The 26,718-nt window shown below is 33.9% G+C and overlaps 2 protein-coding genes across 10 annotated transcripts in view; one reads left to right on the forward strand and one right to left on the reverse strand.

Moving 5' to 3' along the window:
• Nucleotides 1-25,750, reverse strand: part of LOC140863536 (uncharacterized) — a 30,516-nt gene extending 4,766 nt beyond the window's left edge. Inside the window, exons 1-10 of one of the 9 annotated variants that reach the window (XM_073267029.1) lie at nt 25,631-25,750; nt 24,899-25,229; nt 24,612-24,713; nt 24,426-24,507; nt 24,302-24,321; nt 24,127-24,187; nt 23,122-23,204; nt 22,902-23,009; nt 20,220-22,463; nt 13,572-13,706 (exon numbers count right to left, since the gene is read on the reverse strand). In XM_073267029.1, the coding sequence (XP_073123130.1) occupies nt 24,137-24,187; nt 24,302-24,321; nt 24,426-24,507; nt 24,612-24,713; nt 24,899-24,952 (309 nt within the window). In that variant the 5' untranslated portion in view covers nt 24,953-25,229; nt 25,631-25,750 and the 3' untranslated portion in view covers nt 13,572-13,706; nt 20,220-22,463; nt 22,902-23,009; nt 23,122-23,204; nt 24,127-24,136. The other 8 variants (XM_073267027.1, XM_073267024.1, XM_073267025.1 and 5 more) reach the window with 8 other exon arrangements.
• LOC140862135 (putative late blight resistance protein homolog R1A-3) lies at nt 11,264-14,013 on the forward strand. Its single transcript, XM_073265138.1, has one exon. The coding sequence runs from the start codon at nt 11,264-11,266 to the stop codon at nt 13,847-13,849; it is 2,586 nt and encodes an 861-aa protein (XP_073121239.1). The 3' UTR covers nt 13,850-14,013.
• Nucleotides 25,751-26,718: the final 968 nt, after the last annotated feature.

Raw genomic sequence — 26,718 nt, forward strand, 5'->3', positions numbered from 1 at the left:
GTTATGCTCAACAATGTTTATGTATGTATTTTATGATTATATTTAAGATCAAGTTTAAGCAAGATTTTAAGTTATGATTCACGATTTTTAAGCATGCTCATTCATGTATATGTTATGTATTAGTACTTCAGTGATTTAAATTATTTTAAATCCTTGTTATGTTAGCATGTTGGGCCTCTAGGCTCACTACACTTATATGGTGCAGGTGAGTACGTAGAGGAAGATGTAGTACCTACCGGCGGCGAGGACGTATGAGCGGACAGGCAGTGATCCCCCGCAGCCGTCGTTTGAGTCATTATGAATATTTTTAAGAATTTTAAACTCTGTTATTTATTTAATTTTTTTAAGTCTTTTCAGTGGCAAATTTTAATACTATTTTTAGTAAGTAATTTATTGCATGCAAACTTTTAAGTTAATTGTTTTGACAATATTTTATTTAAGTTTGACTCAGATATTTAAGTATAAAATGTTGCATTTTATTTAAGTTATTTTTAAATTTTTTTATTGTTGTGCATATATGTATGGGCATGTATGTACATTTATTTCACTTAGGATAAAAAAAAAAAAATTTTCGCATATGTTATTTTAGAAAATTTGGTCGTTTCAATTTGTATCAGAGACGCGTTCTTGGTGGGGTCATCACTGCTATGCGAGCTCAGAAATCCACGCTATCGGTCTGTAAGTTTTAATTGCTTTTAGTATGATTTAGTAGTAGCATGTTTAAGACTTAAGTATTTATGTTAGTAGAATTTTTTTTTTTTAAGTACTTAGTTATGCATAACGATTTACGTAAAAAAATATGTGGTGGTGCAGAATGCCTCCGAGACCAGTTAACAGGCGTGAGGGATCCCCACCACCGCAGAACCCTCTTTCAGCATTGGAGCAAGCCAATGCAAACATGATGGCTGGGATTACTGCTCTGTTGGAGCAGCAGGCGGCACGTCCAAGACTTTCCCATGATGAGGACGTGGCGGAGAGGTTCCAGAAGAAGGGACCGAAGGAGTTCACAGGTGCCACAGATCCACTTGTTGCTGAGGGGTGGATCCGTTCTTTGGAGAGCATCTTTGCTTATATGGGGTTGACTGATGCGGACAAGGTGAGGTGCGCAGTGTACATGCTGAAGGGTGATGCAGACTTATGGTGGGAGAGTGCATCATGAGGAGTGAATCTGACTACTATGCTTTGGGCAGACTTCCAGAGGATGTTTTACTCCAAGTATTTCACTGAGGACGTGCGCAGCCGCATGATCCGAGAGTTCATGAGTCTCCGACAGGGGGACAAGACCGTTGTGGAGTACATCCGACAGTTCGAGAGGGGCTGTCACCTTGTTCCATTGATTGCTGACAGTGCACCTGAGAAGATGAGACAGTTTATTGAGGGGCTCAGGGCAGAAATCAAGCATGACGTTCGCATGGTGGACGTCCCTACTTATAAGGCTGCAGTCAGTAGAGCCTTGCGTTCTGAGGAGGGTAGGAGAGAGATCCAGAGGGAGCAGCAGAGTAAGAGGCAGTTTCAGTCTGGGTATCAGCGACCATCTTCGCAGCCTCCTGCGAAGAAGCAGTTTACTGGGCCGTCTAAGGGCCCGAACCAGCAGAAACCACAGCAGCAGAGACAGCAGCCTAAGGGCGGGGCCCCTAATACTGGAGGACATCCTACTTGCCCGAAGTGCCAGAAGATGCATCCGGGACCATGTCTTCTAGGAGCAGGCGTCTGTTTTCATTGTAAAGAGCCAGGGCACCAGATGGCCAATTTTCCGAGGAAGAAGAACACTACATGGAGAGTGTTCGTGATGCAGGCTGAGGAGGCAGACCCAGATACCTCCTTGATCACCGGTATATCTTACCCCTAGCATTTTATGATTTCTTCTTTTGGGTAATATTTTTTCGATTTTTGTTGTGGAATAATTTGTTATTTGGTTACCTATCTGCATGTTAGAATAAGAAGCATGTTTTACTTGTGATTAGAATTAAGGGTTATTAGTGACTCATCTTTGGGGGAAAGTTTAGTAGTGATATGAAATTGTTGGGATTCTTCTGCGTGCAGGGAGAATTCTAGTTGGAGGCAACTCCACGTTTGCGTTGCTAGATTCAGAGGCTACGCATTCGTTTATCTCCCTGGAATTTATCAGATGGATAGGCATTTCCTCTGAGATTGCCGACAATGGTTATGATGTCACTATGCCGTCAGGACAGATTATTACTACCTCTAGTGTCATCCGAGAGCTGGAGTTGGAGCTGCAGGGGCACTCCATTCGTGCAGATGTTGTGGTTTTGCCGTTGAGCGGATTTGATTTGATATTGGGTATGGACTGGTTGACAGTCAATGGAGCTTCGATTGATTTTTGTCGGAGAACAGTGTCAGTGAAACCGTCGGAAGGCGACCCGTTTACTTTCCATGCATCTCAGAGCAGTGATATTCCTCAGGTGATATCTTATATTTAGACGAGGAAGCTGTTGAGACGGGGTTGCCGAGGTTTTCTAGCGAGTATTGTCACGGCCTCAGAACCATCTAGCAGATCATTATCAGAGATAGAAGTGGTTCGTGACTTTCCGGACGTTTTTCCGGAGGATGTTGCAGGAATTCCACCAGTGAGAGATGTGGAGTTCAGTATCGACTTAGTGCCAGACACCGTGCCTATCTCAAAGGCACCGTACCGACTTGCTCCTACCGAGATGAAAGAGTTGAAGGAACAGATTCAGGAGTTATTAGAGAAAGGATTTGTTCGTCCTAGCTTTTCTCTATGGGGAGCTCCAGTGTTATTTGTGAAGAATAAGGATGGCAGTATGAGACTGTGCATCGATTATCGAGAGCTCAACAGGGTCACAGTGAAGAATAAGTACCCACTGCCGAGGATAGAGAACTTATTTGATCAGTTGCAGGGAGCTTCGGTGTTCTCCAAGATCGACCTGCGATCTGGATATTATCAGCTGCGAGTTAGGGATGCAGATGTGTCCAAGACTGCTTTCCGGACACGTTATGGGCATTACGAGTTCTTAGTAATGCCATTTGGGCTGACCAATGCTCCAGCGGTTTTCATGGATCTCATGAACCGGGTATTTCAGCCGTATCTTGATCAGTTCATCATAGTCTTCATTGATGATATCTTGATCTACTCTAGGAGCATTGAGGAGCATAGGCAGCATCTACAGACAGCCTTGCAGACTTTGAGGGAGCAGCGTTTGTATGCCAAGTTCAGCAAGTGCGAGTTTTGGCTTGAGCAAGTAGCATTTCTTGGCCACATTATTTCGAGAGATGGGATTGCAGTTGATCATTCGAAGGTTGAGGCAGTGCAGAAATGGGGTATTCCGAGGAATGCTTTGGAGATTCGCAGTTTCTTGGGTTTGGCAGGATATTATAGGAAGTTCATCAAGGGTTTTTCCTCTATTGCAGTACCCTTGACTTCCTTAACCAAGAATAATGCGAAGTTTATTTGGAGTTCAGACTGTCAGAGGAGCTTCGATCAGCTGAAGAAAGCACTCACTACCGCATCGGTTTTAGCGATGACAGTACCACACGAGGAGTTAGTGGTATACACCGACGCGTCTAAGCTAGGGTTAGACGCAGTACTTATGCAGTGTGGTAAGGTTATTGCTTATGCGTCGAGGCAGTTGAAGATTCATGAGCAGAACTACCCGACACATGACTTGGAGTTAGCAGCAGTGGTCTTCGCTTTGAAAATCTGGAGGCACTATCTGTATGGCGAGAAGTGCAAGATTTTCACTGATCATAAGAGCCTCAAGTACTTCTTCACTCAGAAGGAGTTGAACATGAGGCAACGGAGATGGTTGGAGTTGGTGAAGGATTATGACTGTGACATTAGCTACCATCCAGGTAAAGCTAATGTAGTGGCCGATGCTTTGAGTCGGAAGTCGTCAATAGCATCGTGTTTGACAGTGCAGTTACCACTGCAGAGCGAGATTCAGAGGTTTTATTTGGAGTTTTACTCGAGTGGTCATGCACCGAGCTTGTCAGTGTTGACGGTGCAGCCGATTCTACGAGATAGGATCAGAGATGGACATCCTACTGATGAGGAGTTACAGCGTTGGAGGCAGAGAGATGAGGCCAAGGGTGGTCTTCTTTATATAGTTGTGGATGACATTGTTCAGTACCGTGGTAGGATGTGGGTACCGAACGTCAATCAGTTGAGAGCTGAGATTTTAGCAGAGGCTCACACATCTCCATACTCCATTCACCCCGAAAGTACGAAGATGTACCGAGATTTACAGCTATTGTATTGGTGGTCCGGGATGAAGAGAGACATCGGGAGAGTTGTGTCAGAGTGCTTGACTTGTCAGTAGGTCAAGGCAGAGCATCAGCGTCCAGCAGGACTTCTTAGACCTCTTCCTATTCCGGAATGGAAATGGAAGAACATTACGATGGACTTTGTAGTTGGTTTATCGAGAAGTGCCAGAGGTTGCACGGCTATTTGGGTGATCGTGGATAGACTCAGAAAGTCAGCACATTTCTTGCCAGTGAGGACAACTTACTCATTGACACAGTATGCGGAGCTTTACATCAAGGAGATTGTTAGACTGCATGGCATACCAGTGTCGATTGTGTCAGACAGAGATCCGAGATTTACGTCTGCGTTCTGGAAGAGTCTACATACAGCATTGGGGACTCGACTACTGTTCAGCACAACTTTTCATCCCCAGACAGATGGTCAGTCTGAGAGGGTGATACAGATTCTTGAGGACTTACTGAGAGCCTCTGTCATCGATTTTCAGGGCTCATGGGAGACGAGATTGCCATTAGTGGAGTTTACCTATAACAACAGCTTTCAGGCGTCTATAGGTATGGCTCCTTATGCAGCTTTGTATGGGAGGAGATGCAGATCTCCTATTCATTGGGATGAGGTTGGAGAGAGGATTCTATTGGGTCCCGAGATTGTACAGCAGACTGCAGACATTGTGATTCAGATTCGGAATCGTATGAGGACAGCTCAGATTCGTCAGAAGAGTTATGCTGATACTCGACGACGAGATCTTGAGTTTGCAGTGGGTGATAATTTGTTTTTGAAAGTATCACCTATGAAAGGGGTGATGAGATTTGGACGCAGAGGCAAGTTGAATCCGAGATATATTGGGCCATTTGAGATCTTGGAGAGAGTTGGCACGTTGGCCTACCGTTTGGCTTTGCCACCAGGGCTTGCGGCAGTGCACAACGTTTTTCATGTATCCATGCTACGGAGATACGTCTCGAATCCGGCGCATATACTAAATTTCGAACCTCTGCAGTTAGCACCGGATCTAGTATTTGAGGAGAGGCCTGTTCGGATCTTAGCCAGAAAGGAGCGGAGATTGAGGACGCGGGTCATACCGATGGTCAAAGTCCAGTGTCAGAATCATTCCGAGGAGGAAGCCACTTGGGAGACCGAGGCAGACATAAGGACTCGCTACCCGGAGTTATTCGAGTAAGTACTCTAATTTCGAGGACAAAATTCAAATTAAGGGGGGGAGAATTGTAGCACCCAATATTTTTAGTACGTAAATTCGCATGCATAATTAGGGATTTTATTTATTTAGAATTTTAGATTATGGGTTAAATAATTATATGAAATTATTCGTGCATGTTTTAAGTTATTTTTAAGCATTTAACCCATAATTAGAGATTTTTCATGATTTATGAAAATTTAGTTATTTTATCGCGTAGACGGGACCATGGACGGACGAGATGACAACTTTCTACCCAAATTATTTTATGAGTCTTTTTAGAGCCCAAAAATATTATTTTGAGTTTTATGCCCTCAAAATTATCAGTATTTAATTTTATATAACTTTAGAAGTCCGTTTTTATCCAAATTAAGCCATGTTATTGACTTTTTATTATCTTTAAAAATCCCCTAATTTAATATTTCGAGATTTGTGATATTTTATTTAAGTTATCAATATTTTAAAAACTTAGGAACCTTTGTAATTATGTTATTATCTCCTAGATTATCTATTTTTCCAAAATTATTATCCTAAACTACCCAAACCATCGCCCAAATCCCCTATCACACGCTCATTCCATCTTCTACTCACCCTAAGCGCCCATAACCGCCTCCATCACCTTCCCAATCGGCCAGCAGGCCCTAAGTCACCATAGCCGATTTTTGTTGAAGCTTCAAGTGGTTGTCATCGTCCCGTCGTCCCGGAATCATTGCCTACGCATTCTAGCTCTCATCGTCGGTGATAGGCATGTTTTCTTCCTCTTTTTCGCACTATATCAGTGATTATTATGTGTGTGTTGTGTATGCATCGATTTGTTCATAGATTTTCAGAAAAATGAGACGGTTTTGTTCTTGATGCTCGTTCATGTGCTTTCTTCATTCAAGCTCACGCTTTTCTCCCTCCATGGTAGTATAGCTACTGGTCAGGGGTCCCTAAGTCGTGTGAGGGTGGTCTGGACTCGAGTGCTGGTGCAGGATCGGGCTTGGGGGCATAGGTTTAGAGTTTGATGGAAGGGGGTTCAGTGCTCTGTGCATGGGCTGCATGGGGTCCGGGCCTTGGTCAGGTTAGGACCGCCCAAACGTGGGCCACGTCTGGGGGGCAGAGCTTCGGCCAGGGGCGGCCAGAGCTGGGCGGCAGCAGCCCTAGAAGGGCTGCTGCTCGCGGCCGCATGAAAAGGGAAGTAGGGATCGGGTTAGGGTTTTGAGTGGGTCCGGGTCGGGTTTTTGGGTCCGGGTCGGGTCTGGATAGTCATGGGTTATGTTAGTTGGGTCTGGGTTTGGGTTAAGTGAGTCGGGCTTGGGTATTTTTATTTTTAAGTTTAATTAAGGGTTAAATGGGCCTAATTAAATCCAAAAATTTAATTGGGTTTCATTTAATTATTTGGGTTGAATTTAATTATTATTGGGCTTAATTAAATTAAATTAAGTTAGCCCAATAATTTTTATGGGCTTGGGAGCCCATGGAAGTTATTGGGCCAGTCTTTGGGCTTTTGGGCCCATTGGGCCAGATTAAGTTGTTATTGGGCCAAGTATGTGCTAATGGGCTTTAATTGATTTATTGGGCTTAGAAATGTGTTAATGGGCCAGCCTCAGTGTTAATGAGCCAGAATTTAAGAAAATGGGCTTGAGTGTTAGGGTCAGCAGTTCAGTACAAACCATGAGAAATTGCATGTGTCTTAATTATATATTTAATTATTTTATGCATGAAAGTTATTTTAGTATTTATATGTTAGTATAAAAATTAAATTAAATATATATGAAGGACACACATTTTTATTTAAGTACATGCATTCATGAAATAATTTTATGGCATTATTTAATGTTTAAGGTTGAGCAAGAAAATAATTTTATGTTGGAAGTTGAAGTAGTGTGACAATTTAAGGGGGGGCAAGCCCCCACATGTTAAGGGCAGTTTACTGTCAATTTAAGGGTAGTTTACTACCAGCAAGAGGTGATTCGTCACCGCCGCGTACGTTGGTTTTAAGAAACTGATCAGTCGAACCATTTAAGTTTAAGGTTACACTATGGATATGACCATGCGATGTTAGAAAAATGTTATGCTCAACAATGTTTATGTATGTATTATATGATTATATTTAAGATCAAGTTTAAGCAAGATTTTAAGTTATGATTCACGATTTTTAAGCATGCTCATTCATGTATATGTTATGTATTAGTACTTCAGTGATTTAAATTATTTTAAATCCTTGTTATGTTAGCATGTTGGGACTCTAGGCTCACTACACTTATATGGTGCAGGTGAGTACGTAGAGGAAGATGTAGTACCTACTGGCGGCGAGGACGTATGAGCGGACAGGCAGTGATCCCCCGCAGCCGTCGTTTGAGTCATTATGAATATTTTTAAGAATTTTAAACTCTGTTATTTATTTAATTCTTTTAAGTCTTTTCAGTGGCAAATTTTAATACTATTTTTAGTAAGTAATTTATTGCATGCAAACTTTTAAGTTAATTGTTTGACAGTATTTTATTTACGTTTGACTCAGATATTTAAGTATAAAATGTTGCATTTTATTTAAGTTATTTTTAAATCTGTTTATTGTTGTGCATATATGTATGGGCATGTATGTACATTTATTTCACTTAGGATATAAAAAAAAAAAAATTTCCGCATATGCTATTTTAAAAAATTTGGTCGTTTCAGTTTTGGTTAGTCAAGTTATCATTTAGTCAATTAACTAAAAAAGACCAACCTTATCTACCGACTAAATGTAAAAGAAATATTTAAAGTATGATATAGTTTTCAAATTAATTATTGAATATAATACGTTATGTTTATTTTAAGAATCGGTTGAATATAAGATCCGCTGAATTCAGTAGTTGATAGTGATATGCTAATATTAGAGATAAGCAAAGAGTGCTTGTTTGGTAGTCTATTGATTTTACTATGATGAATTTCATTTCAGGTTAACTTAATGTTTTCAACACATCACCAAAACTAAGTTATTGATACAAATCAAATTATGAGATCTATTTATACCAATGGCACATCATTGACCAATGACTAGGATTATGCAATATATCCAATGGCTAAAAGTTAGTATTTAGAATCCTCTCATATGTTCTGCTAGTGTCTGAGTAATAGATAATCTATATATATATTTTCAGAATAATATGGAATGTGATTGTGTACGATATTCTTAATTAAAATGATTCTAGAATATGAATATTTTTTGGTTTTATTTTGACTACTAAATGATTGGTAAATCAATTTATTTAATTAATACAATAACAATGTGCCAAAATCAAGTTTAAGATCCACAGATTATCTTCCAGCCCACTCTCTCTGGTTCGATGAAAATAACATTTAGGTTGCAATTGGATCAAGTCATTTCAAATCTATGATTTTCAATTTATTTTCATTATTCAAATAACTTAAGGTTCTATATCGATGAATTTCGAATTCATGTATTTCAAATGTATTCAATTGCATTTTTGTTGTTTAGAAAAATAAATTAACCCAAAAATTAATAATATAATTGAAATTCATTATACTTTTGTATCGCTAATATGTAGACAAGTAAGTATAAATTTAAGATTGGATCTATTTTTTCCACATTAAATAATAAAACTATATAATTAAAATACATGGATTTCAAACTCATCTAATTAACCAAAAGTAATCTAAAATAATGAAATTCAAATCCATCTTTTACTTATTTACATTATAAATATAATAATCATAATGAATTTCGAATCACTCAATATTCAAAGGATTTGAATATCATAGAATTTTAATGCATTATCAAATCAACCAAGGGAATGTGAGCTTTTTGTGAATTTACATTTGATTTAGATAGTGTTTGCAATCTCTAAAATAATTGATTATTTTTCATAATATTTGTTGCAAACACTACCTTAGCCAGTGAATTAGTAGAACTGACTTTGTAAGCATGCATGCGGAATTTGTCGGGACTCGGGAGGCATTCCTAGAAGAATCCTTGAAGAAATTTTTTAACATGCATATTCGCAACATCGAATGGGAGTTAATTAAATTAAAATTTATAAAAAATGTAACAAAATTGCTCTTATAATTTTGATTGATATTATATATATATATATCGCATGGAAGTTAATTAACATGTAAAAAACCTAACAAAATCGCTCTTAAATTTTGATCGATTGATAATATATATATATATATATATATATATATTATAAAATAAATAAAAGGGTAAAATAGTAAGTTCACATGCAATTGAAAGTGACTTATTTATAATATATATCACATGCAATTGAAAGTGACTTATTTATAATATATATATATATATATATATATATATATATATACTTTCAATTGCATGTGAACTTACTATTTTACCCTTTTATTTATTTTATAATTTATCATGCTCATAAAATTCTTTATGTCACTTCCTATATTACTTTAATTAGTTTTATTTAAAAGTAAGAGTTAATTGGTTAAAAAAAAATTCCACATGTTATATGTTTGATTGAGATTCAGTTTCCCTAAGAAATTTATTTTTTCTGCAATCTTGATTCATGAAAAGATTTGTATTTAATCGCTGAACTCACAAATTATTTTCAAAGTAAAAAATAGGAATAAAAAATTGAAAACAAAGCAAAAATATATAAAATTTCAGTATTAACTATTTTAGATTGGGTTTAAAAACATGTTTTTTTGGTATACATATTTTGTGTTATATTAATCTCTGTAAAACTGAAAATATAAATTCAGATTTTGTACTCAATTTTATGCAATTGATGTTATAAATATATTTAATCTCAAATTTCTTAAATTAGTGCACATAAAATTTAATTTTTGTGATTCTCAAAATACTAATATTTTTATTGATTAATAATGAACAAGTGTTTTAATATAAATATTTTTTACATAATATGTATGCATAGTAAGTTTTTGATATTAAAAAAGTTGTTTCAGTATTATACTTAAAATCTTAATTTTTTTTTATCAAATATGAAATTGTTAATATTCAAATATCATATATTAGTATCATATATTTAACATTTTGTATTGATTTTTATCAATGAAAGAAATTGACCGAATCTTTAACTTATATTTGAAGTAAGAGACTGAATCCAAATTATAGTTAAAGTAAACACCATGTCAGTGGTTCTCTGGCTAGACTTGAGGCGTGACATGAGAATCAGATATGTTTTTCCTAGAGCTTTCTTCCTTCGGTCATCTCCAATTTTCTCCATATAATGAAAGATTTCTCCATGAGAGAGGACACCATTAATTAGGAAAATGTCATCTTCTAAAAAAATTGCCAAATGGTTCATTCATATATATATTTTGGTCCACTTTTTTTAAAAAAATAAATAAATTAATTTTAGTGTTCAATTTTTTATTTTAATTAATTTATTTGAAGTTCTTATTTATTTCAATAATTAATATTAATTTTAATATTTATATTAAATAACAAATAAAAATAATAAACAAGATCATGAAAAAACTAAAGTAACATAATTTATAGCAAACGCGTTATTGATATGGGTTGGAGATTTAGTATATAATTATTAATATAGTATTCGATTTATTTTAAGCTTATCGAATATTGGTTGAAAATTTAGTACATTATTATTGATATAATATATATTATTCAATTTATTTTAAATTTATTGAATTAATTCAGTTAAACAATGTATTTAATTATTTAATTACACACACATATATATATATATATATATTTGTGCTTATGAAAAAAAAGCGGTATAATTGTATTATTCTTTGCTAAATAAAATAATTAATTTTGTAATTAATCGAAGGAGTACTCAAACAGTCAACTATTTATCAACTTGTCCTTGTCCTTGTGCGGCCTCTCATTTTTTCCAATGGCCGCTGCTTACGCTGCGCTTCTTGCTCTTGCTCGATCACTGCGAGAGATTGGGGATCTTCAACATTACATCGATCCTCTTCACAAAGAAATAATCCTTTCTCTCCATGAAAAAGTTGATTTTATCGTCACTTTCCTTGAAGATTATTCAGATAAGCATCTGGGAACAATTGATTGCGTGGGAAATGGGATCAGAAATGCGGCATATGAAGCTCAAGATTTCATGGATTCGTATTATTGTTCTGTATCAACTACCCATCATGACGATGAGAGTTCTTCTTCAGAGTTCTGTATCAACTTGGATCGAGACTTAACCATGGCGTCTGAAAGAATTGATTTTATTTTGGGAGAGACGAAGAAGATGAACAACAGTGACACAGCTCAAGATCTCCCATCCCTGTCTTATTCTTCTCCTGTTGATTCTTTATCTACTGTCCAAGCCACTGCCAAAAACATGGTTGTGGGATTTGATGATGACTTGAATTCAATCAAAGAAAGGTTATACGAAGATTCTGCTAAGCTTCAAATCATCCCAATTGTGGGGATGGGAGGAATCGGGAAGACGACTCTTGCTAGAAGAGCTTACGAGGATTCACTCTTCTCTCAGTACTTTGACAAATGCGCATGGATCACAGTGTCACAAGAGTATCAAAGGAGAGAGATTCTTTCAGGGCTTTTCAAGTCCCTCAATAATGAACAATCTGATATGAGCGAAGCAGAACTGGCAAAACTGGTGTATCAAAATCTCTTGGGTAGGCGATATCTCATTGTGATTGATGATATGTGGAGTACTAAGGCTTGGGATGATTTGAAGATGATATTCCCAGATGATGGTAGTGGAAGTCGAATCTTGTTAACCACCAGGCTTTTAGATGTGGCCTCTTATGCAGGATCTTCAGATAATCCATGGGTTCACCAAATGAAGTGTTTGAATGAAGATCAAAGTTGGAAACTACTTCAACAAAGTGTTTTTGGGGAACAATCTTTTCCACTCCAACTGGTGGAAGTCGGGAAGAAGATTGCGAAAAATTGCAGTGGACTTCCACTCACCATCAAAGTGGTTGCAGGACTACTTCTTTCTTCAGGCAACGGGATGAGAGAAGAAGTATGGGAAAATATTTTGGAAAATATAAATTCTAGAGAGCCTACAATTGCACTTGAATGCTCAAAAATACTCTGTTTTAGTTATGATCGGTTACCTCTTCGACTAAAACCATGTTTCCTATACATTGCGGCTTTTCCAGAAGATTATAAAATCAAGGTTTCTAAGCTAATCCGATTGTGGGTTGCCGAGGGATTTCTGAAACCAAACGATGGGTTCAAATTCTTGGAAGATGTGGGGAAACGTTATTTGGAGGATCTTGTGAACAGAAGTTTGCTGTTAGTGAACAAGAAAAAGCAGGATGGTACACTCAAAACAATTGGAATCCATGATATGTTGAGGGAGATTTGCATAACAAAAGCTGAACAAGAGGGGTTTCTTCATCGTCATGTGTCATCCAAACCAACAGAATTCATAGAGAATCCATGTCGACGCCTCACAATTCAAAACACCGATGAAGATAAAGAATGGGAAGTCCTAGATTCGAGCGTTCGATCAATTCTAATATTCCGCCATACATATTTTATATCAAAACTATATGTACGGTCTAGGCACATCTGTATCTTTGATACACCCAGCGTAAGTGGGACGAACTTTTCTCATACAATCTCCACATTCCATAATTTAAGGTACTTAGAATTTTCCATGTGCGGGGGATTGCCAGCCGCAATATCAAAGTTTCCTAATCTTGAAAATTTAGTTGTTCGTGATAAATCTTTCCCATCAGAAGAACTACAATATGAAATTTTAAAGATGCCCAAGTTAAGGCATCTGATCATTCACAACGATGCTCTTCGTTTATCCTACCATCCCTCTGACATGGGAATAGTTCATGAAAGTGATCTACAAACAATTGAGACTGTGACGGATTTTGTATTTGCGGAAGAGATCACCAGAATACTCGTGAATTTGAAGAAATTGAAGGTTGAATATGATATGCAGGATCGTGATTGGGATGATTTTAATCTCGACAACCTTTCCAATTTACGAAACCTCGAGCACTTAGAAATCACTGTGGAGGATCAGGACCGGTGTCATTCCTCAATGACATGGAACCATGCTTTCCCAATGGCTCTAAAGAAGTTATCTCTGGAAGGAGTCCCATTGCCTTGGGAAAACATGGCCATAATTGGATCGCTCCCGAATCTTCAAGAACTCGAGATGGCGGATAATTGTGGCACTAAACTTTCCGAGTGGACGACAGTGGAAGGTGAATTTCTTCAACTCAAGTATTTTGCTTCTGACTTAGATGGTGTGGTGAAGTGGGAAACGGAAAAAGAGCACTTCCCATGCCTTGAAACCTTGATTCTGGCTTGTGTCCAGTTGATTGATGAGATTCCTAGTGGCATAGGAGAAATAGATACGCTTCAATGCATCCAGTTGGTGGAGTGTAAAAAATCGTTGGTGGACTCAGCCAACCAAATTCGAAAGCATCAACATGAAAATGGAAACGATGCTTTTCGTGTCATTCATGAGTCATGACAATCAACATTTTTTGTTTTGAAGAATTATTACGAAAGAGATTCTTGTACTTGAACTATCCAAAAAAAAAAAAAAAAAAGAAAAGTTTGGCCAATTGTAATTTTAGTTTTTTACGTGCCTTCCACTGGGAGTTTTGCTTTTAGTATTGGGACATTTTAGATACCAGTAAGTATGATGAGTTGATTAAATTTTAAATAAAATGATAAATTATCATTTTGTTCTTTTAATAATATAGATTACCAAATGTAGTTTTATATGCTAAATTCTATGCTTTATTACTAAAATTATAATTAAAGACATTAATATTTTTTTTATTAGTTTTAGGTATTTTATATTTAAATGTTTTCTTGTTTATTTTGATTGTCTTCATGTTCTTCATTTGATCTTTAATCTGTCTTTTTGTTCTTTTTGTTTTGTAGAGTGATAATTTTGCATCATCTCGTATTTCCATTAATTCTATCTTTTGGTCTGCTTTTTCTTTATCTAAAAAATTGTAAATATAAAGTTTTTCTACTATCTATTTTTTCTTATAAATTGTTGTTCAATTTTTTAAATAAATCATTCTTATTTTATTGGTAGAAATAGAAATTAAATTCATTGATATAAAAAAAATAAAAGATAATTATTGAAAACAAATGTCAAAACATAATCCACATTTACCTAAATAAATTTAAAGATCAAATATAAGACTCTTGACAAGTATTAGAAAATCAATAAGAATTATTTATAACTCAAGGTTATGCTATCTTCAAACAATAATTATCATATATTGTCTTATTTAACTTTTTGATATGTGAAAAAAAAAATCTCTACTATAAAAATATGAATGATATGAAAAGTATTTTAGTTGTAAATTTATAACTTTGGTCTCAAATTGTGTATCGATAAAATATATATATATATGGGTGATTATTGAAAAATGAGGTAAAAAAACAAAAAAAATATGGATTAAGATTTAACTTTGATCTCAAATTGTGTACGGATAAAAAAATATTTATGGGAAATTATTTAAAAATGAGGTAAAAAATCAAGGGGAAAAAAGGGATTACTATTTAACCTTAAATAGTGATTTATTATATCATGTATAATGAAGGTGTATTTAAGTTTTCATTTATATTCAATTATAATCTCAAAATTAATTATTGATATACTATGTATACTATATAATATAAAATTTTACAAACAATATTTAGTCAAATATTTTTATATTGCAAAATATTTTACATTTTGATAGGTGGAAAAAAAATAAAGGGTCATTGATTACTAATGACACAAATATTTAAAATAAAAATAACCAAAAATTTGTTCTAATTAGTGTATTAATTAATTATAAAATTTTATACACTTTGAGATGTATTATATTTCTTATAGTAGCTAAAGGAACTTATATGCATGATGAGCAAAAAAAATTCGAATTTATAATTTTACCTTCAAATTGTGTATGGATAAAAAAAATATGTATGGACAATTATGAAAATATGAGTTAAAAAAACAAGGGCAAAAAGGAATTAAGATTTTAGTCAAACCTTAAGGAGTAAAAATTGAGAATGTTATATTTAAAAATTATGGTCAAATGAAGGTTATTTAGTTAATAAATCCGTAATAATTTATTGCATAATGAGTAATGAATGTGTATTTAATTTTTCATTTATATTCAATCATCATCTCAAATAAAAAATAATTTTAAATTCACTCACAATTATAATAAAAATAAAATAATTATAATTGAAATTTCAAATAATATATTTGTTTTAATTTTTTAGATGTATTAAATGTGTAATAGAGTATTCTGTCCAAAAAAAAAAAAAAAGTGTAATGGAGTAATAGTAACTAAAGACTTTATGTTTGGATATATGTTAAAGTTTGTTTTGCTAAAAATGTGAATTACATTATAATTTTAATTTTCCATAACTATATTTAATTTATTTATATTGATTAACTTAATTTTAATATATGTCTTTATTATATAACAATTTTTTTTCAATATTTTTGACACTTAATGACATGTTAATTTATGCGACTACCAATTTTTTTCATCTTTTCGTGAGAATTTATTTTAGAATTTTAAGCAAGAGCATAAATTTTTTAATATAGTTAATTTTTTATCAATGTAATTATCATAATTTTATTACGTTCAACTTCATTGATCCGTTTTTATTTTGTTTTTTTAAATTAAAATCTGTTTTTTTTTAAATATCACCTACATGAATATAGGAGGATATATAAAAAAATATTATCTTCAAAAAAAATTTCTTTTATATTTTTTTCATTTATTTATTTTAAAAGATATTATTTTATATTAATTAGTAGTTTCGTCGTCGTCATCACCATCATCATCCTCACCTCTTATTTTATTACACAAATTCGTTTTCAATGACTTGATTGATTTAATGTATTTTATATGAATTTAAGACAACAAAATCAACATGTGAACAACAAAGTATTTATATAAAAATAACATTGGGTTACAACATAATTCTAAAAAAATTGAAAATAATAATATATCAAAATTGAATAGATATTTGATAATAAAAATATATTATAGAAATAACAGTTTGCCAAAATATAATTCTCATGAATCTAAAAATAATGAGCAAAAAAATTATTACTAAAATAACTTTCGTTGTGGATTTGGTATTTTACCCTTAAATTGTATATTATTTTGATTAAATATTACATGGACATCTTCATAATTCTTAGAAAATATTTAAAAAAAAATGATACATAAAAGTGAATATATATTTGACATACAAAAAAATATTTTTCATTGAAATTGTAAAAAGAAAATGTGTATTTGATATATTTTATCTATAAAAATGTAAATATATAGAAGTAAAAAAAATCATTACAGAAATAATACTTAAAACTCAAGCATAAGACTTTTAACAACTATTAAAAACTTAAAGAGTGTTTGACTAAACTTATTAAAAACAACTTATAAGTTTATAGGTCATTTTAGAAGCTTATAAATTAAGTTTTATTTTTTAAAAAAGTTATTAAAGTGTTTGGATGGACTTATAAACTTTTTAAAAACAGCTTCTAAGAAGTGATGATTTGTTTTGTGTGTTTTAAAATTTAGTATATTAACAATTTTATTTTTTAAAAAATTATATTAACAAATTTAATGTTTAGATAATTTTTTTTTTAAATTGAAATTACCAATGAATTTACAAAAAAAAAAAAAATCAATTCAAGGGTTATCATTGGTAATATTCACACAAAACTTAATGAAAAATATGTTTTAATATTCAACCTTTACATTAAAAAGAATACATAATACTTGTATTTTAAAATTTTATCCATTAAAAAAGATATTAGGTAAATTGCTTTCTAGATGCTATCAATGTGTAAAGCCCTGAAATTAATTATTTCGTGATTAGCAGAATTGATTATTATTTATTTTGGAGTTTAATTGAGCCAAGATTGAATCGATTTAATTTGGAGTTTCAGGGACCGGATTGCAATTGAGCATGTTGAATAGTCAAAAGAGGGGATTAATATATTATTTGATTGTATAATATCTTATCTACCTATCCTATCATCTCACCATCACTCATCATTCTCTCCTTCCTCCTCTCTCCCGTGCGCGTGAACCGAGTAACCATGGCCATCGATTTTTCAAGCTTTTCCTTCCTCTGATTCGCACAATCCGACCGTCAGATTTTCGTTTCGAGTTGAGATTCATGATCACCACAACGAGGGCTTCGTCTTGACGTAAGTTTTGCTACGATCCACGAATTTTGATTTTTGTTGGGTTGTCAGAATTTGATAATTTTCGGGTATGATGTTTTTGAGCTAGCATAGACCGTGTATTCGAAGTTGGTTTGGAAAAAAAAACGAAGTTTGGGTTTTATATGATTTTTGGAGCATATTTTTGAAAATGGGTTTTGGATTTTGGTTGGATTTGGTTGTGTTTTGTTGGATTGGAAGTTGGGTTGAGTTGTATTGTTGATGATTGTTGATTGGAGATTTTTGGTTTGACCGTTTATAGCCGTTATGCCGTCGAAATCGAGTTTTGGATTATCGGTTGTGTTGTTTCGGTTCGATTTCCGGGTTTGTTTGAATTAGTAGATTGATATCGAATCCGTATGTTCTACGTTTTCAGATTGTGTTGAAGATTTGGGTTTGGAACGAACTTGGGAGTTTGAACCGATTCGAGAGTTGAAGACGGTATAGTATTGAACTTCTTGTATTGATTCGTTTTGATTCGATTCGATATTGATTGAGTTCGTTGTTATTTTCAGATTTGAATCCTCGACGAACTTGAAAGGTAAAAGACGACATTGAATTGAATAAGGTTGAATACTCGAGTTCGATTGATTCTCGAGTCCCGAAAATCACATACTGCATGTTAATTGTTGGTGTGAACTTGATTGATTTATATTGTTTACATTTGCATTTATATTGAGCCGAATATTCGATTCGTTTTGAAATTAGACGATTTAGGAAGCTATATTGGAATGACTTTGGATTTCGAGTTTTTCCAAGTGGTAGAATACTTCTTATAATTGCTCTGAAGTCTAGGGGTTGAGTTGAACGACATCCACCCCGAATGGGTGTGTCGGTGAGTTGTTCGTGAAGACTTGGCCCCAGGATCCCAACCGAGTACCGATTGATATTTCGATTATTTCACTTGATAATCCCGAGTTTTGAAGTCATGCATACATTCATTCTCATTTTGATTTGTTATTTATTGATACATTTCGATATGAGATATTTAATTGATATTGTATGTCTGTCTCTTTTACTTAAAAATTATATTTCTAACCGGGTTATCCGGTTGTTGTTTTTGTTTGTATGTGTACTTGACAACAGGAGGAATAGGAGCCGGACCGAGTCGTCTGGGTTAGCTCGGGGTGAGAAATATAGAAGTGAGACACCGTGTGTCGTAGGGTTGTGCCTTTTGGACTTGTATTATTTTGATTAGTCGAATGAACCCTATCGTCGAACTTGATATGTATGTTGGGCAGAACTTAGAATATTGTATGCCTAATGTTGATATGTATGTGTGCATGGGTTTTGAATTGATTGGAAATGATTTTGTTTGGCTTGTGGAAAGCCTGGAAATTTCTGTCCGATTGGCATATGCGCGAGCGAGGCTTTACCTCGCGCGCGCAGGGGAGGCCTGGGGGGACTCGGGTTATTTTGCCTGCGCGCGCGCGAGCTGAGTACCTCGCGCGGTCGCGAGCAATCCCCTGCGGTCTCTGTCTTGTAACCCCGCGCGCGAGCGAGGGGCGTATCTCGCGCGAGGTCTTCCGTCGGGCTCTGTCGAGCTAGCCCGCGCGCGCGAGATGAAGATCTCGCGCGAGCGCGGGGTCTTTAAAAAAAAAAAATTATTCGAGTCCTCGGCTTTCAGTGTTCGATTGTAGTTAATTATTCGAGTTTAGAAGATTAGAAACGGGGTCTCACACAATGAATTCCACATCGGACAATGATAATTATGAAAAAGCTGAAAAAACTCGACAAATAATTCGTTTCAATATGTAGGTCACATACTATCATAGTAGGAACAAGTATGACATGTCAAGTATCCAATGTTCATAAGCCAGTGAATATCACATTGTTTGTATTTTTTTGTCCCTTTTGTCGAGCTTAAAATAAATATTCAATAAAGATCACTGCTGTCAGATCGAACAAACTTTCATTAAGCCATTGTCCATGGAAGCTAAATACACCAATCTTAAGCCTATTTCAGAGTCGAAACTAATAATTATCATCTGATTAATACGTGGCTGATTGTCTCCCAAAGTCATCAACATTTGTATTTTGAAAGCACATAGAATGACAAGCTTTTTAACATGGAAAAAATAGAGATAAATAACTTCCACAATAAATTAGCAGTTGATCGTCTATTCGTAACATAAATGACCGCAAATTCAGTCAATCACAATCTTGTTCTTTACATTCTAAGGAAATCATGAATTTTATTTTTAGTCCTAAAAGGTTCCTCTACTCTTTCCAATCAACCAATCAATTTGATATTTTTAAACATCGATAATTACCCAGCAACCCTCTTTTGTCATGCTACTTTCTCCAACAAGCATAGCATAACCTCCACAAACATATCTATCATATGTCAAGTTTGGAAAACAAATTTACCATAAACCATATCACTATTTAAGTGCTCTCAGTGTTTAATTTATTATTTGTGTAGGATATCACGTACTAAACAATAATTCTCTCAATAACACTGCGCACATCAGATATTAACTAACTAGTCCTTCTGTCTGAAAATCTAAAAAAAGAACCAAAATTAAATTACCACAACATGGGGATAAATTATTAAGTAATACTTGACTAAACCAGGCGGTTTTGAAGAAAACTAAGGAATTCACAGTTTGATAAGACATAAGATCAAAGAAAAGCTTACCTGCATCTTATTCCAATCTTTAAATATGGGGTGTCTTAGCATGTAATCATCATGCTCAATATGGAGCTTCTTCATCCATAAAACCACTTGGTGTACCAACTTGTAAGATTTCAAACCACGATATAGTCCAATCTCCACCAAAAGAATTGGGTGGCTCCCGATTTTTTTTTTAAAAAAATCATGCTTAATCACATGGTAAATGTGTTGATAACCAGAACCTTAGCAACAGCCTGGGAAGATTGTGACAATGTCTTGCCAACTCAAAAAAGAAGGCTTCTTATCTCCGTCCCCTCATTAATGACATATTTCCATTATGGTTGTTGTAACAAAATCAGATAATGACATAATGCAACAAAAGAATATGATCTGAATACCGAATGCTAAAACTTGATATTTTGGCAAAAAGTCCTCAAATATTTCATTCATCGCATATATTGTTAGTTATTTGCATAAAAATTTCATGAAATAGATAAAAGGAACCAATTCAAAAATTAATAATGAATCGGTCTTTAGTCATCAAATATGAAACCACACACCAATGTTTGACTTAAATTCCGAGAGATTCTCATTTTCCCAAAATGAACCCAGGCTGCACCTAACACCTAAGACAACTTTGACAACCATGTTTTTCAGTGTTCTAAATGGCAGTCGAGGCGGCCGCCTAAGTGGATCCCTTCTCAAAACAACACAATTATTATATTTTATTTTATTGCAATGAAACTATATTTTGAAATTCCAAAATGCTGTAACAAACTATTAAAAACTCAAATAAACCAATGCATTCTCACATGATATGTCATCTTTAGTAAAAATTTGTTTCTTTCCGGAAAAAAATCAAATATTAATTGATCATCAAATAAAACAAAACAATACCTCTGGATTTGTTCAGTTAGTCACAACCACTTCAATATTTACGGTACACGCTACAAACATAACTCTTATCACTCAGATACAGTTTGTTTCTCAAACCTTTCTCAAGTTCTAAACAATTTGAAATTTATGGGATGACTTCATTTCCAAAATATACAAACCAATTTCAGTTCCATAATAAAATAATTAGCATATAAACCTCTATTTCTCAATGGACATCAACTACACAATATAATTCACAGATTAACTATCAAGAAATCACATCATCCATTTAAGCTAAAAGTTCTCAATATGATTTCACAATCAATGATAGATGGACATTTTATAATTGCAAACATTCATGCTTTTATAAAGACCCTAAGTATGGCTCTAACGAAGAGCATTTCATCATACCAAATGAACATTTCACAATTGCAAACATTCATGCTTTTATAAAGATGATGATGATGATGATGATGATTATTATTATTATTATACAATGATCACTTAACTTATCATTTAATGATTTTTTTCCTTATTTTCTAGGCAATGGTTTTGTTATTGTAAACCAAATTAAAAATTAAGGTAAAAATCAACCTGAAAAATTCAGAGTTTTGATGCTATCTTTTAGACCACCGACTAAAATAAAGAATTAATAAAAATATAAACACTGTCTAGACCATATCTTTTAAATCCACCGGCTAAAATCAATAATTAAGAAGAAATTTTTTTTACATATCTACTTGAACTTATTTCTAAAATTTAACGAAAAATATGTTTTAAGGATCAACCTTTACTTTAAAAAGAACAAATAATACTTGTATTTTAAAAAAAAAGTACTCGTAAATTGTTTTCTAGACGTTATCAATCAATTCCACATCGTGCAATAATAATTCTGAAAAAGCTCGACAAATCATTGGTTTCAATATATAGATCACATACTATCATTGAAGGAACAAGTATGACATGTTGAGTATGCAATGTTCATAAGCCGAAAAAAAATACAACGTAAATTGCTTTCTAAATGCTATCAATCAATTCCACATCGAGAAATAATAATTTTGAAAAAGCTGAAAAAGCTCGACAAATCATTTGTTTCAATATATATGTCACATACTATCATAATAGGAACAAGTGTGACAGGGTATGCAATGTTCATAAGTTGGTGAATGGCATATTGTTTGCATTTTACTTCCTTTTTGTCGAACTTAAAACAAATCATCAATAAATCATCAATAAAAATCACTGTTGTCAGAACGAACAAACTATCATTAAGACATTGTCCATGCAAGCTAAATACACCAATTTTAAGCCTATTCAGAGTCGAAACTATTAATCATCATCTAGTGAATCCGTGGCTAATTGTCCCCCAAAGTCATCAACAACATTTTTATCCTGAAAGCACATAGAATGACCAAATTTTTTAATATGGAAAAATAGAGATAAATAACTTCCACAACTGATTAGCAGTTGATCGTGATCGTCTATTCGAAACATAAATGGCCGCAGATTCAGCCAAGTACAATTTTGTTCTTTGCCTTTTAAGGAAATCATGGATTTCATCTTTCATACTAAAAGTTTCCTCTAGTCTTTTCAAGCAACCAATCAATTTGATATTTTTAAACATCAATAATTATTCTATCAACCCCTTTTGTCATGTTACTTTTCCAACAAGCATAACATAACCTACACAAACATATGTATCATGTAAAGTTTGGAAAACAAATTTACCATAACATGGGGATAAATTATTAAGTGATACTTAACCAGGTGGTTTGAAGCCGTCTAAGGAATTCACGGAGTGATAAAACATACGACCAAAGAAAAGATTACCTGCATCTTATCCCAATCTTTCAATCTAGGTTGTGTTAGCATGTAATCATCACGCAGAGGGGCCCAAGATGGAACTTCTTCATCCATAGAACCACTGGGTGTACCAACCTGCAAGATTTCAAACCACGAAAAAGTCTAACCAGGAACAGAAGGAATTGGGTGGCTCCCGTGAAAAAAAAAACACGCTTAATCACATGGTAAATGAGTTAATAACCAGAACCTTAGCAGCAGCAGCCTGGGCAGATTGTGACGATGTCTTGCCCAACTCAGAAAAAAAGGCTTCTTTGCTCCGCCTCCTCATTACTGACATATTTACATGATGATTATTGCAACAAAATCAGATATGACATAATGCAACAAAAAAATATGATCTGAATACCGAATGCTAAAACTTGATACCTTGGCAAAAAGTCCTCAAATATTTCATTCATCACATAGATTGATAGTTATTTGCATAAAAATTACATGAAACAGATAAGAGGAACCAAGTGTTTCAAAAATTAATAATGAATCGGTCTTTAGTCATCAAATATGAAACCACACACCGATGTTTGACTTAAATTCCGCGAGATTCTCATGTTCCCAAAATGAACCCATGCTGCACCAAACACGTAGGACAATTTTGACACCATGTTTTCCAGTGTTCTAAATGGCGGTCGAGACAGCCTCCAAGATGGATCGCTTCTCAAAACAACACAATTATTATATTATATTTAATTGCAATGAAATTATATTTCAAAATTCCAAAACACCGTAAAAATTATTAAAAACTCAAATAACCCAATGCATTCTCACACGATACATCTTCAGTAAAAATTTGTTTCTTTTCGAAAATAAAATCAAATATTCTTCAAAACCCATAATTGATTTTCAAATAAAACAAAACAGTACCTCTGGATTTGTTCACTTAGTCGCAACCACCTCAAAATTTACGATATACACTACAAACATAACTCTTATCACTTCAGATACAATTTGTTTCTCAAACCTGTCTTAAGTTCTAAACAATTTGAAATTCATGGGATGACTTCATATTCCAAAATTGAAAATATACGAACCAACTTCATGTTCCACAATAAAGTAATCAGCACATAAACCTCTATTCCTCAATGGAGGTCAACTACATATCATAATTTTAATTTGATATACACGAATAAGTGGACCAAATAAAGAAATACCAAGAAACGAGTATATGGGAATAGAAAGCAAAATCGTAATCACATACTTTTCTTATCTTATGTTCTTGAGGGATTTAAGCCTTTATGAGTATTTTGTGCCTTGTTTACCTGTGTGAGGCAGAGATACAAAATGCAGCAAATTGTGCTATGAACAAGGGCAAAAATTGAAGAAAATGGAAGCATGAACACTAGTAATGGTACAAAGATGACATGAAAACTTACAGCATTGAACAACTTGACCACTGAACACCCAGCAGTACACATGACAATGATAAGATCAAATCAGTATCTTCGACAAAAATAAATGAGCTCATTGGGTCATTTTAAGCAACAAAACAATGTGTACCTCCTTTGGTAGAAACTCCTAATAGAAAATTTTCATGGGAATCCAAGTAATTAGCCGGTTTCACATGTCCCTTCTCAACTTTCTTGTCATCAAAAAAATCGATGAAACACACCATCAATCAAAGAGAAATTAGGAAAAAAAACAAAGTACATCATTAAACCAAGTTTAAATCAATAAAATCAATACCAAATGCTTCTCTTTCTTTGCCTTTGCCTTTACTTTACTTTCTGATTCTTCTCCAACAAGCTTTTCACCCAAAAGCTTCTTACGAGCCGATAATACAGGACCCTGCAAACAAAACTTCGTGATTTAATTCCTAAAGAGCTCTATTTTGTTCGACCAAACATATTTTTTTTTAACAAAACAATAGAATACATCTCTAATATACTAGAAAATTATTACAATTACTGTGATACAATTACTGTGATACAACTCCCTTCACCACAGTGCAGTGTTCCAGAAATTCTGCTTACCAACAAATCCGAATCCCAACCGCTCTTGCTAGCAAGAATTTTCTTAAATGCCATCTTAAAAGTTTTAATTCCCTCAATAAATTTCCAGGCTGGATTCTGCCGTCTTCGTCTTTGTCTACAACTTCAATCGGTGACTCAATCACTTCCGCCATTGCTGTACTCTCTCGATTTTTCGAACATTTTTTACGATAATTACTTTAATCAACAAAAAAACCCAAATCAACAAGTGTTCAAACTATTTATACATAGATTTCACAAAAGCTGCAAAATATATATATCACTTCCGCCATTGCTGGACTCTCGATTTTTCGAACAATTTTTACGATAATTACTTTAATCAACAAAAAACCCATAAAAAGCTGCAATATTAAGAATGTTTGTTTGACTAAATTTTAACCCGCAAAGCTGATAACAGTTAAGATAATCCATCCTTATGCTATCAATTCATTGCCGCAAAATTTAAGTCTCCAAACATGCGTGTACAATAATCTGATGCACAGCTGGAAACTCCTTAACATCCAAAAATTATAATTTATCCATACAATATGCATAACACGATGAGATCAGACATCGTAAAACACAAGCTGGTTTTTGCATGTCAAACAGATTGGTGGCATATGAAAAAGAACCCAACTTTCGGCTAGTAAGAAAATGTTGCACAATCACGAACCTAATCTAAATAATGGAAACATATTTCAATTGAAAGATACAAAATTTCTTGCGAGAGAGAACCTGAAAGAAACGAAAACTCTAGCTAGCCGGTTTGAAGAACATACAGGTATTTCATATTTAAAATTAAAAAAACAAAAACAAAAACAGAGAGAGAGAGAGAGAGAGAGAGAGAGAGAGAGAGAGAGACAAATAGGTTTATCTAAAGCCCAACGCCAACAAACAAATTTCAACTTATAGTCAAAGTCAGGCCCAACCCAATTTTTTTTCAAATGGAACGGGGCCCAACACAATTATAATTAGGATTTGCTGGATTTTGTTCTTTCTTCTTGATAGCAGGATCGGACATCCAAGAAAAATGTATCATGAAGTCGTGAATATTTATCTTAAAAAATTCAGTATTTTGTAGTTCAAAATCTTTTTTTTTTTTTGAGAAATAATTTTACGAAAGTTTGGGATATCCTGAGATTTTAAGGGGTAATAGTCAAATTTTCTAACTCATAATTTGGAAACGGGATACCGATTTGAATGTGACTGAACAAGTTCTGGATTTTGGTTGTTCATTAAACAAATGTACGAGAACATTGAAACAGAATCTGGATTAAAGTCTTTTAGGTAGTGTTTGAGAGAGATTCTTAAAAATACTTCTCAGCTTTTTCGTTAACAAAAATTTGAAATTTTGTGAAATTTTGTTAACGAAAAGCTGAGAAGTGTTTCCTAGAAACTCTCTGAAACACTACCTTAGTTCTCTTTCAAGTGTACTGTGCATATGGGTATTGTTAATAGTAGGTAGAAAAAATAATTCTTGTCCGAGCTTCCACTATCGAGTGAAGTCGTTTATTCGAACAAATTTGTGGGCACAATAAGTGATTTTCATTTTATTTTTAAACGGCTTTCCACGTGCATACATAATTTTAGAAAGTGAACGGGTCCTACGTATTATCATTTTTTGGGGTTAAAATTGAGTCAAACAAAGATTCTTTTGGAATCCTTCTTTAATTTTTCTTTTTTTTTTTTTTGAGGAAAACAAGTTAATATTAAATTGGAGAATCCAAAATCACAGCATCTGATAGCCATTTAGGCAATTCACCATTCATAAAAATAAGAGAAGATGAAGAGGAAAGTGCTTTCCTAACTAAAACATGTGCTAC

Source organism: Henckelia pumila, chromosome 4 (assembly GCF_033568475.1).
Source record: "Henckelia pumila isolate YLH828 chromosome 4, ASM3356847v2, whole genome shotgun sequence".
Taxonomy (NCBI): Eukaryota; Viridiplantae; Streptophyta; class Magnoliopsida; order Lamiales; family Gesneriaceae; genus Henckelia; species Henckelia pumila.

What these genes read in the sequence shown, in the direction of transcription:
- LOC140862135 (XM_073265138.1), top strand. Translation starts at nt 11,264, where the DNA reads ATGGCCGCTGCTTACGCTGCGCTTCTTGCTCTTGCTCGATCACTGCGA.